The following is a 13134-nucleotide window of genomic DNA, read 5'->3' as shown; positions in this document are numbered from 1 at the left end:
CTGTCGGCTTGCTGTAAATAGCTTTTATTATATTTAGGTATGACCCTTGTATCCCTAATCTCTCCAAGACCTTTATCATAAAGGGGTGTTGAATTTTGTCGAATGCTTTTTCAGCATCTAATGAAATGATCATATGGTTCTTTTCTTTCAGTTTATTTATATGGTGGATTACATTGATAGATTTGCGTATGTTGAACCAGCCCAGCATCTCTGGGATGAAGCCTACTTGATCACAATGGATATTTTTTCTAATGTGTTCTTGGATTCGGTTTGCCAGTATTTTATTGAGAATTTTTGCGTCGATATTCATGAGTGAGATAGGCCTGTAATTCTCTTTCTTGGATGGGTCTTTGTGTGGTTTTGGTATCAGAGTGACTGTAGCTTCATAAAAGGAATTTGGCAATGACTCTTGAAGTGAATTTTTAAAACTTCATTATTCATTTGAATCAAGCAGTTAGGAGCTTTCAAGGTAGAGCCATGACTCTATGCAGACCTAATTCTTCTACCTTCCTTGTCAGGAACTGAGTAGAGACTGCCCTCTTTGGACTGGGCTTGTCCTCTGTCACTCTGGTACTCATTATTCCCATTAGTGAACTTCCTATGAGACCTTTGGTTTAGAAACTAGACCAACTTCCTGATAGTTCTTGATTTTGCTTGCACGTACATCTCTGGCTCCAGTAATCTCGATCACCTTTTAGTCCAAAACACCTTTTATATTTAGCCTTCTTCCACAATTAAGCATGTGTTACTTCCTGGAAACTCTATTATTGCCTTGACAGCTGACATCAACAGGCACTAAGGCAAAAGCAAAGGACCATAAAACCTTACAGAATGGCAATGATCACTGTTGTTCTAAAATTCAATGAACATTTATTCTGTTCTTACTATGAGTATTCCCAGATTATCAAATAATAGTCCTGATATGTTAATGAAAACCTTTATACACACAATCGTGTTTATTCTTTGTAACAGTGCTATGAGGTAGATACACTGTGATCTGTTTTACAGATGGGGAAACCGAGACATAACAGGTGTGATAGTTAATTTTCATGGTCAACTTGATTTGGAATCACCTAGGAGACACACGTCTTGGTGAGTCTGTAAGAATGTTTCCAGAGAGATTTAGCTAAGGAAGGAAGATTTACTCAAAATGTGGGCAGCACCATCCTACAGGCTGGGGTCCAGACTGAATAAAAGGGGGGAGAAGGAGACAGTCCATGAGCATCAGTGTTTATATCTCTCTGTGTTTCCCAACTGAGGACACAATGTGACCAGTCACTTGCTCCTGCAGCCATGCCTTCCTTGCCATGGTGGACTGTACCTCTCAAACTGTGAACCAAAATAAATCTTCCTTTTCCTAACTTCTTCTTGTCAGGTATTTGATCAGAGCAATGAGAAAAGAGAGTAATAACCTGGCTTCTAACGTGTGTGTGTGTGTAGAACTTGCAAAAAAAATTCATACAGCTCGATAACTGTAGGCACTCAAGCACTTACCCAAAGCCTACACGTGTCAATGAACTTCTATACATTTATACAATTAGACTTTCTGAAGCTGGGGAGCTTTGCTTTGTATTTTACACTTTTATGATCAATTTCATGTTATCAAGCCAATGAATTCATCTTTATTATCAACACTTGAGAAGCTGAATCTTAATTGAAAGTGACCTAGTGACTGTCACTGGTGCCAAAGAAATGCACCAAGTGATTTTACTGCTCAGCTACCCAACTTACCACGCCATCGTAGAGGTCGTTTAGGGACCAGGCAGGTAGATATCAGGACACTGACTTGTTCAGAAAGCTCTATGTAGATGGTGATCAAAAGCACACTGCGGCAAACACACCCATGTGCATTGGGACTATCCCCAGAGCTACGCTCACCACCATTTCCCTTTCAGTAACTATGTTTCCTGCAGCACTTCCATAGAGAATTAGGCCAGGCTTTAGTTCACTTTCTAGGTTTTACTTTGTTTCTTTTACTTATTTACATGTGTACAAATGTTGTGCCACTTTTTTAAGATTTAATTTTCTAAAATGCTTGTGTGTGTGCCTCTGTGTGTGTTTGTGTGTGTGTGTGTGTATGGCTGTGTGTGTGCATGTGTAAATGCAGGTGCCTATGAAATTCAGCAGAGGCATCCACATGCTCTGGGGCTGGAGTTACAGGTGGTTATGGACCACCTGATATAGGTTCTGGAAACCAAACTTAGATCCTCTGAAAGAGCAGCAAACACTCTTAACCTCTGAGCCATCGCTCCAACCTTCCATCTTATTTATTGAGATGGGGTCTCTCACTGATCCTGGAGCTTGCTGATTCAGCTAGCAGGGCTAGCCAGTGGACTCCAGGGATCTTCCTCTCTGTGTCTTTCCAACACTGCTCTACCCAGCTATTTTACTGTGGTTCTGGGAGACTGAATTCAGACCCCCATGCTTCTGTGACAAGCATTTTAATGACTGGGCTATCTCTCCAACCCTATTTATTTACTATTATATATTTATTTCTGGGCTGAAAATTGTCCTTGGGACCTCACATATGCTGAAAGAATTCTATCCCTGACCTTCACTCCCAACCCTTAAACATAAAAAAAAAAAAAAATCCCATCTCCTGGGAACTACTACAAATAGCTACGCTGACTCTTTTTACAATATTTGGATTTTTGATTTTGGGGTGGGAGGGGATTTGAGCCAGGGTCTCACATATCCCAAGTAGTCCTACAATTGCTGTGTAGCTAAGGATGACTTTGAATTCGTGATCCTCCTGCCTCCATCTCCCAAGTACTAAGATTACAGACATTTTCTATCATGCCTAGTTTTAATTTAGGTATTTAATTATCATTGGTGACTTAATTCCTATCACTTCCCAATCTGTTTGGCATTGCCTACAAGGGTCATATTTTCATTTCATTTTATATACTTACATTGTCTATTTCTAACTAGACTGCTATTCGCGTGAGAGCCCCAATAATAATGATGAGATATTTGAGCCAGGAGTGTAGCTCAGAAGGAAAGTACTTACCTAGCATGTGCAAGTCCTGGGTTTACTCCTCACTACGGCAACAGCAGAACAGCAGTCTCAACTGAAAATCTGTTCATAATTCATTAATGTTTGCCCTAAGTTTCCATTTACAAAATACTATAACTTGGGCTGGAGAGACGCCTCAGTGCTTAAGAGCCCTGGAGGTACTTTGGCACCTTCTAGAGGACCTGGATTTGGCTCACAGCACCCTTGTTCTGTAGCTCACAGCTACCTGGAACTCCAGTTGCAGGGGATCTGATGCCCTCTTCTGGCTTCAGCAGGCACTGCACACATCTGAAATCCCACCATGTATACAGACATGTGGATAAATAAAAAGAAATATAACAAAAAGAATAAAATCATTTAAACTAATACTGTCCCTTAGGTTTTTTTAAATTTTTCTTAATTTTTTTGACAGGGTCATATGTGTAGTCTAGGCTAGCCTCAAATTAAGTAGCTGAGAGTTACTTCAAATTTCTAATTCTCTGGACTCACTTTGCAAGTACTTGGATTATAGGCATGCACCACTCCACCTGGGTACATTCTCAGGGCCCACCCCCATCATCCCCCTTTTCTTTTTCCTCCTTCACCTCTCCTCTCTCTCTCTCTCTCTCTCTCTCTCTCTCTCTCTCTCTCTCTCTCATTTTCTTTTACAAAGAGTAGCAATTAAAGTTAAGTAAATTGACCTACCAAAACGTAGAAAATGAGTGAACAGATGGAGCAGGTTCTAACCAGGTCTGTGGGCTCCGTTCGTCATACTTTCTGGTACATTAGCCTGCTTCCATGTTTAACGTTCTCTTCTGTGCCCCCCAAATAACAATGTTATAATTAATTAAGGAGATGTCTCATGCAATTATGAAACAAAGGTAGTATAATTATTATTATGTGCATCTTTTTAAAGCTGATTTTGCTTGTTTGCATGTTTTAATTTTATGTGTATGAGTGTTTTGCCTGCATGTATGTATGTTCACAACGCATATGCCTGGTGCCCCTGGAACTAGAATTACAGATGGTTTTCAACTGCCATGTGGGTGCTGTTAACTGAACCTAAGTCCTTTGACAGAGCAGTACATGCTCTTAACTGAGCCATCTCTCTAGCTCCTACTATAGCAATCTTTTTTTAATATTTATTTATTTATTATGTATACAATATTCTGTCTGTGTGTATGTCTGCAGGCCAGAAGAGGGCACCAGACCTCATTACAGATGGTTGTGAGCCACCATGTGGCTGCCGGGAATTGAACTCAGGACCTTTGGAAGAGCAGGCAATGCTCTTAACCACTGAGCCATCTCTCCAGCCCCCTACTATAGTAATCTTAACAACACATATTACATGACTCAACAATAAGGGTGCTTCCCATCAGATAGTGCTCCAGACCAGTGTTTCTCAGTGCACAGGCCAGGACAGTTCCTACAGGAGAATCACTTTGCTTGCTTGTCAAGAGCTGCAAGTTCCTGGGCCTTTCTCCAATTCTGCTGGACCAGAATGCCAGGGGTGGAGTCCAGAAACACACCTGAACAGAATTCTGATTCATTTGACTCTTCAGAATTAATAGTACTGAAGTGTGACTGAAGTCTTCTAAGCAAACATAATGAAGTATCGCTACAAACAAAAAAGACCAAGTTGTTTCATATCTGTTTTTAGTTTACTTGTTTTTAGTTGGTTTGGTCTGTTTTGTTTTTGAAACAGAGACAGAATCACAAAAATACTTCCCAAGTGCTAGGATTACAGGCATACACTACCTGTATGCCATCGACTGAGCTACATTCCTGTATTTGGTTTTTTGTTGTTTTTGTTTTAAGACAGGGTCTAATGTATCCCTGGCTGGCCCATTCCTAGTGTAGTGGAGATCACCATGTTTGGTTGTTTTGAGACAGGAGCTCGCATAACCTAAGAAGTTCAACAACTTACTATAAGGCTGAGGATGACCTTCCACTCCTGACCCTCCTACTTCCACTTCCTGCGTTTTAGACAGCAGACCACCACACCCAATTGACACTTTCCTGGGGATGGAACGCAAGCCTTCATGTGTTAGGAAAGCACTCTACTGAGCTACATCCTCAGGTCCAGTGATCAAACTTTACAGTGTATTTGAATCACATGGAGGATTTCTTAAACATCACATTTCTATATAAGACCAGAGAATGGCCCTCCTCCACCACAAGACATGCACATCTGGAGCCTTGCCTACAACAGGCCAGCACCCTACCACTGATCGATGCATTCATTCTCATTCCTAAGGACTTTTGTTTGTGATGTTTCCAGACGATGTTGGCATTGTCAATCAAAAAATACATACTTTGAGAACTGTACCAGAGTTGAGAGTTATCTGGTAAAAATAATAGGTTGGCAAGACAGGATTTTGTTAATTGTTTTCATTCTGGAATTAAACCCTGCTAATTACACACTTTACCAATAGGCTACATACATCCAACCCTTGAAAGAACTTTTTTTTTCCTTGAGAGACGTCCTGTGGAAAGAAGGAAGCAGGCACAATTAAACTCGACCCAATAATAAACTGGTCTAAGACTAGAGGAACAAGTCATATAGTAGGGAGTATTTGGAAGTGATGGAATATACTCCTTGGATTCATTCCTAGAACAATCTATAGCATCCAAATACACATTTGGGTTTCATTTTTTGGTAAGACTATATGAGTGCAATTGAGAGAACTTTCCCTATTACAGCACATGAGGGCTACAATAGAGGGGGACAGGCTGTTTCTCTCCATCCTTTCATAGCACCAGGACAGAGGAGCATCTGCTAAAGCAGCATGGTGCAGAGGCAGCACCTGGCCGATTATCACAGCACTGAATTTGTTTCTGAACAGGTGCAGGGCTCCTCATGGGGGCCAAAGGAAGTCATCGAGTTGGGGATGTACTTTGCAGGAAGCTGGAGTGTCTGCAAGCCGCTGAGGGCCAAAGCCAGGGCGACTGAGTTACATGAAAAGCCTGGATTTTAACTCACATATGTTGAACTGAAAACTAGATGAGGTGGAGCTAAGGTACATATGCCCTGTACACGTTCCGTGAAATGAGCTCAGGGCTCATTTCGATGCAGCTAATTATGGTATCTGCGACGGTTAATCTTGATTGTCAATTTGATTGGGTCTGGAACAAACTAAGAGACGTGGAAGTGTGTGAGAGCATTTCCTGGAAGAATTAACTTCGAAGCCCCTCCTCCACTGAGTGGGTGGCACCTATCGGGTGGGTGGTATATAAGGAGATCTAAGGAAGCAGCGGCACTGGTTGCCTGCCTGCAGTTCCTGCTGATGAATGTGTCTTTCTCTGTTGCTGTTGCCATTGTTCGCTGACATCAGGCTCTAGTGTGGACTGAAGACCAGGACCAGGGACTCTCCAGGAACTCTGCAGCCCTTCAGCACCAGCACCAAACTGGGACTGCTAAGGAACATGGCTTCACTGACTGAGGAGCTACCAGGTTCTCAGCCTCTCCGGCTTGTAGACAGACGGTATTGGACCACCCAGTCCCTTTCAGTCATATGCGACTTTAGTTAATCCCTTTTTAATATGCATACATTCTATCAGTTCTGCTCCTCTAGAGGACCCTGGGCCAGTCTGAACTTTGGAATTAGTACTGTACCAGGCTAATTGAGCTAAATAAAAAGACCGTGGTCAAAGACAATCCAAAAATACTAACTAAACAATAATTAATAATAATAATTTTGATATTTAAGAGATATAGATTTTGTATCTCAATTCTAAGGCAATACTCACATGGGTTTCTTTCCTCTAATTTTTTTTTACAATATTTGTTGTTTATTACTAGTTATTTAATATTGTGACATATTCTCTATAATAATTTCATGTCAAAGTGTCTCAGTGTGTGGAGATAGTATGTGTTTGTGCATGTGTGTATTAGTGTGCTCACCTTTGAAGATTGTGTAGAGGTCAGTGGTCAATCACTCCCTCCTCAATCACTTCCCACCTGGTTTGGGTTTTGTGGTTTTTGGTTTTTGTTGTTGCTGTTGTTCTTGCTTTGTTGTGGGTTTGTCTGGTGGTTTTTTTTTTTTTTTTTTTTTTTTTTTGAAACAGAGTCTCACTGTTTTGCTCTGGTTGGCCTGAAACTTGCTATGTAGGCCTGGCTGGACTCAAACTACAGAGATGCCTCTACCTCCTGTGTGCCGGGACCAAAGGCATGGACCACCACACTCTACCCTCTTTGTATTTGAGACAGTATCTTTCTTTGAACCTGAAGTTCACTATGTCAGCTAGACAGGCAGTCAGGGAACCCTTAGGTCTGCTTTCTCTGTCCCTCCGCTGCTGAGATTTCAGGTATGTACCACTGCACTTGGCTTTTATGTGGATGCTGGGGACCCAAAAGCCAGTCTTCGTGCTTGTAAAGCACTAGCTGAGCCATCTCCTCAGCCTTTATCAATATCTTATTTCCCAAAGTAAGACTTGTTCTCTATCTCTTTCCCCTATGTCTTAATCCCTAACACTACTAAGTACTTGTTACTGATGCATCTGGTTCAATACCCTTTGGAAAAGACAAAGGTGGGACTGGAGGGATATGGCTCAGCTGCTAAGAGCACTTGCTGCTCTCGCAGAAGATCCAGACTCAGTTCCTAGCACCCACATGATGGCTCACAACTGTCTGTAACTCCAGTTCTGGGAATCTAATACCTTCTTCTGACCTCTACAGGCACCAGGTACACAAGTACGCAAACCCCTCATTCGCATACAATAAAAATTAATGAATCTTTTTTTAAAAAAACATGACATCAAAAGGATAATATAAAATTATAATCAATATCCTAAAATATAAAATAAAAAGGAACTACAAGGAATATTTGAAAATTAAAGCTATAAAGAAAAAATTGATAAAGACTGTAAAATCAAGAAAAGTCAGGAATTATTAAAGAAATAATCCATTTCCCATAACTGAAGAACATAAATTTCTATACTGACTGTAGTTACCAAGTACACAGCACAACAACCACAAAGAAATACTAACTAGTACAATGTCAGAACATAAAATAAGAAGAAACCTGGTGGGAGGCTGGGGTAGGATGAGCGTGAGTTCAAGCTTAGTCTGGGCTACACAGCACTTTCTCAACAGAAAGAGAAAGAAGAAAAGAAAGAATAAAGAAGGAGGGAAGGAGGGAGGGAAAAGGAATTAGTACTTTATATGAGCATTACTATTATGACAAAAAGTTTAAAATGTATATGTTAATCTTACAAATTTGAGATAATATTTATACTTTAAGAAAAGCCTTAAAGAATCGAAATAAAACCAAAGGATTATGAGATCAGTGGCAATAACATAGTCCCTTAATTTTGGTTGTTCTTCTGTCCATATCAGGTGGTTCTTCTGACATGAGACAGATTTTGGATATTTTGGATTTTACTTTTAACAAGCATGCTTGGGTTTAGAGAAGGAGAGAACCACACTCCAACTCCAAAGCCAGCTTTAACCTTTAATTGGACAGGGACTACAAAAAGACTATTTGCATTATATGTCTGGGAATTCCTGACTCTGTCTCAAAAACAAAAACACCCCCCCCAAAATACCAAAAAAACAATAAAATAAAACAAAGTGATTGATTCCCCGCATTGAAAAAAGAAAAACGCGTCAGAAAAGAAAAGAAAAGAAGGGAGGGGAGAGTTGGAGGAGGAAGAGGAGAGAGAGGTGGAAGGGAGGGCCAAAAGACCGCAATTCCTGAGAAGATAACAGTGTAAAACATAGTACTCAGAAACACACTTGATGCTAAAATGTGAATGAGCAAAGCAAAGCATTTAGCTTGTCCACCTTTCTAACCAGTAGAGACAGGTGTATCAGGTATTTGTATGTCTGACCCTGAAGGAAGACCTGTCTTGTTCGTTTTTATATCCTCTGAACCTAGACAACTTTGAAATCCTTTTCCGAAACAGGTCAGAAGATCTGTATCCACTCTTGCAAAAAAAATAAATAAATAAATAAAAATTGTGCAGGCAACTCTGGCCTCTTTGCAGACGTCAGGGCTTCATGGTAAGTCAATTCTAATTAGAAAAAGTCACTTTTTCTGGAGCAGGCGCTTCCCACTCCGTGCAAAGAGGAGCCAAGTGAACAGAACCGCAAAGACTTGGCTTACTTCAAACGCAAACTAATTTATTATTATTGGCCCAAATTTACCATCTCTCCTGGGGCGTAGGCCAATATCCACAACCGCACTGAAGCCTCGGCAAGGCATACCAGTAGCAAGTGGGGAGCACGGCGATTCTCAGCCAAAACCCAGGGAGAGCTGCCCCCGTGCAGCGCAGTCTTCCAAAAGCCTCCCACAGATCTCCGCCTTTAAAAATCTGCATTTCCTAAGAAAGGCTTCCAATTTTCGATATTAAAAGCTAAAGAAACGGCTCTCCGGAGCCCTTCAGAGAATGTCTCTCTTCCAGCGCTACTGCCACTGTCGGGGTTCACCAGGCACAAGCCCAAAGCTGGACCACACTCGCTCCAGCCTTGGCGACTGCCTTCAAAGTAACCGCGCGCAGCGGGCGTGCCCCGGAGTTCAACTTCCGGCCCCACACAGAGGCTATTTTCCTTCTGGCCTTGCGACTGCCCGAGCCGCGCCTTTGGCCACGCCCCAAACACGCCCCCAAACACGCCCCTAGCCTCGCTCTGCTTTCCTTGGCTGGAACGCGCGGGAGGGGCGTGGCCTCGAGGGAGAAGCGCTCTCGGTGTGGGTCCCCCGCGCCTCACCGAGCGCAGTCACGCGAAGGCACGCTCCTCTCGGGCGGACGGGCGGGCGCGCGATCGCGCGCGCTCCCGCCGCCCTCTCCGGTGACGTGCCTGACCGAGGCCGCGCTAGGGCGCTGGAGCTGCCACTGAGCGGCTGTCATGGCGTCGGAGGCGCTGACTGAGGAGAGCCGGCCGCGCTGTCTATAGGACCAGGGGCGGGCGGCCGGGCATGGAGTGCGGCCCTGACAGCCCGCAGCCTCTGGATCCCGGGGTGGCGGCGGAGCGAGAGTCGCCGCCGGAAGGGCGACGGCACGGCGGGCGCGAGGCTGAGGATGGTCTCGCAGGACGCGCGGTGGAGAGCGGCGGGCAGGGGGCGGCGGCCGCGCGGAGCAGCCCCGGGGACCCGACGTCCCCGTCACAGCTCGGCTGCGGCGCGGACTCGGACTTGAAGGACAGCTTGTCGCCGAGCCCCGCCGCCTCGGAGGCGCCTCCGAGAGGGCAGCACAAGGTGACCGCCTCCCCGGAGCTGGCCGAGGCCGCGGCGGGCCGAGGGTCGGGACCAGTGGGCGACGCGGGCACCTGCGGGGTGGAGCAGGCGGCCGAGGAGCCCAGCAGCGCCGGCGCCCTGAGCAGCAGCTGCAGCGAGCCGAGCCCCCCTGGGGATTCGCCCAGCCTGGACTCCCTGGAGTCTTTCTCCAACCTGCATTCTTTCCCCAGTAGCTCTGAGTTCAATAGTGAGGAGGGAGCGGAGACCAGGGTCCCCGAAGACGTGGAAGAGGGCGCGGCGGGGCCGCCCAGGGCTGCACCTCTGTGCAAAGAGGAGGAGGAGGACCCGGCTCAGGTGCTAGCGGCCTCCAAAGAACGCTTTCCCGGACAGTCAGTGTATCACATCAAATGGATCCAGTGGAAAGAGGAGAACACGCCCATCATCACCCAGAATGAGAACGGACCCTGCCCTTTGCTGGCCATCCTCAATGTTTTGCTTCTGGCCTGGAAGGTACAATCTGCAGCTTTCTACTTCCTACAGCTTGTGGGGAGGGGCAAAAAATGGGGTGAGGAAACGGCTGTTTGTCAGCTGATGGCTTCCTCGTTTCTTCATTCATCAGACCTCCTTTTTTGAGACAAGGTTTCTCTGTGTAGCTTAAGCCGTCCTCGAACTCATGATCTTCTTGCTTCAGCCTCCGGAGTGCTGCTAGGTTTAAAGGCATGCACCACCACTTCTGACAGCCCCTCCTTACACGAAATTAATTCCAGGATTTCTTTATTGAATGATTATTCACCTGTGTGTCAGAAAGAATTGCCCCTAGCTTCAGGTCCCTTTTGTTTTAAAAGTTCAACATTTAGTTAAAGGTTGTAACTGATGGTGTACTTGTAAACAGGTAGAATCTAGACCCTACACCTACACTTTCTGAATATTTTTACTCTATTCGCCCGCATATTACTCCTTCTTACTGACGTTATCACATATGCAAAACAATCGAAATTGGAAAAAGTGATCTTCAGAGTTACTATCAATGTGATATCATGGAGCAAGTTTAATGGTAATTATATATATACTGTTTTCTAGAGAACACTGGCTGCTACCCTTGGGTGTAATACATGAAGGAATAGAGATAAGGAAGATGCAGCCAGCCCTTTTATATAAATTCCACTTAAGGAAAGCTTTGATCTGACCCCACTTACCATAAATTACTTATTTTCAAAGACTGTATTTTCTGCCTTTGTATGATTTTTTTTTTTACTTGCCTTGTTTCTTTGGCTCTCCTTCAAGGGACTGACCAGTAACTATACATTAGAATGTGTTAAGGAAGCTAAAACTTTTAACAACTAAAATAAGAAATGATAAATCTAAGTTACTGGAGCATTAAAGGGGAACGACAGGTGTATTGAGGCCTCAGAATAAAGTGTCATATTTAAGCTTGCAGTTTCTGGGTGCTGAGAAAATACATTTCCACACTTATTTTCAAATTGATAATTCCATTTGCAGTTACAATGTTCCCTAGAAGAATAGCTTGAATTTTACTAGCCATTTATGAAGAAGTGAGATGGATAGTGAGAGGAATCCCAAACACCAAATGTTACAGTTTCATGTTGGGTATCTGGGGCACTTGATGGAATGAGTCATCTGGGTTCCGATCATCTGGGTTAGTCTGTGAATGAGTGTGCATGCTAATGAATTTGAAGATTATTTTGATTAACTTCTACTTACAGTGTAGGGCTTTTCTATCCCACCGTTCTAAACTTCCACATTCTTTCTACAAACCAGTTCAAAAGGTCTAGGAGCTCCATGGTCAGGTTGATCATAGCAAAGGCTCCAGTCCTGACCACCAGTTTTCTGGCATAGTTAGTTTTTTCATTGCTGTGACAAACGCAGCTGAAGGTGTGGGTTATTTTGCTCACAGTTTGAGAGTACAGTCCATTAAGTCAGAGAGGACATGGTCGCTGGACTGACGTAGCTGGTCTCATCCTAGTCAAGAAGCAGAGAGAGATGCCTGCTCAATTGGATTTCTCCTTTTTATTTAGTCCAAACCCGCAGCCCATGGACCGTCACCCACATTCAGAGTGGGAAGAGCAGTTACCGTGGTCTGGATTACTTTCTGGATATATGAACCTTGAATTGACTCTGAAAGACAGACTCAAATGTGGAACCACATTTGTGTTCTGCTTTTGTAGAAGACACTATAAGAGCAAAGACAGTACAAAGCACATCAGCCTTCAAGAGCTCAGTATATGATAAGGAGGTAGATGCAGCCCTCTAATGTGTTAAGGAGGTACCAAAAAAAAAAGGGAGGGGGTGGGTAACTGGGAACAGGATCTCAGGGGAAGGCTTCAGAGATGAGACACACTGATTCAGGTCAGAAGAGTGAATGAGAGAAGAGCTCTGGACAAAAGGGTACATTTGAAGAAAAATCAGAGATAGTTTGTATTGAATCTCTCCAAGTTTTCTGAAATGCAGTAGAGAAGGGGAAAGAAAGGATCATAAGCAAGAAGTAAATTTGATGGGTTTGGTTAGTCTGTGAATGAGAATGCATACTAATGAATTTGAAGATTATTTTGAAAATCGTTGGTTCTCAGCCCTTTTTCTGCCTGTAGGCTATTTATGCCAACAAAACTCAGTCATCATTAATGATTGATGGAGAGACGGGTGAGGGAAACAATGTCAAGTAGGGTTCTCAAGCTGAGCCAGGGTTTCTAGAGGTCAAAACTGTTTCCCTAATAATACAAAAATGTTATTTACCTTTTGGAAGTCAGCAGAGATTTCTAGATTCTTTGATGGATGGATAATAATTGAGGTTAAAAAGAACAAAAGGGCATTCACTATACACAACACATAGAAGTATTTGTCGGGTTATAATGTCTAAGAACTAGTGTGCGTGTGTGTGTGTGTGTGTGTGTGTGTGTGTGTGTGTGCATGTAGGTGTGAAGGTAAGGTGTTTTTCTGTATGACTCT

General features: G+C 43.6%; 1 protein-coding gene across 1 annotated transcript in view; it reads left to right on the top strand.

Moving 5' to 3' along the window:
• The first annotated feature begins 9206 nt into the window (after window positions 1–9206).
• Mindy2 (MINDY lysine 48 deubiquitinase 2) overlaps window positions 9207–13134 on the top strand; it is a 62366-nt gene continuing 58438 nt past the window's right edge. The window contains exon 1 of the mRNA XM_050127265.1: window positions 9207–10680. Within this exon, the coding sequence (XP_049983222.1) occupies window positions 9913–10680 (768 nt within the window). The 5' untranslated portion in view covers window positions 9207–9912. The remainder of the gene's footprint in view (window positions 10681–13134) is intronic.

The sequence above is a fragment of the Alexandromys fortis genome, unplaced genomic scaffold (genome assembly GCF_014885135.2).
Source record: "Alexandromys fortis isolate MF-2015 unplaced genomic scaffold, M_Fortis_MF-2015_v1.1 scaffold_22, whole genome shotgun sequence".
In the NCBI taxonomy this organism is placed as follows: domain Eukaryota; kingdom Metazoa; phylum Chordata; class Mammalia; order Rodentia; family Cricetidae; genus Alexandromys; species Alexandromys fortis.
Note: the sequence above shows the minus strand (reverse complement) of the source record. Positions and strands in the feature narration are given on the sequence as shown.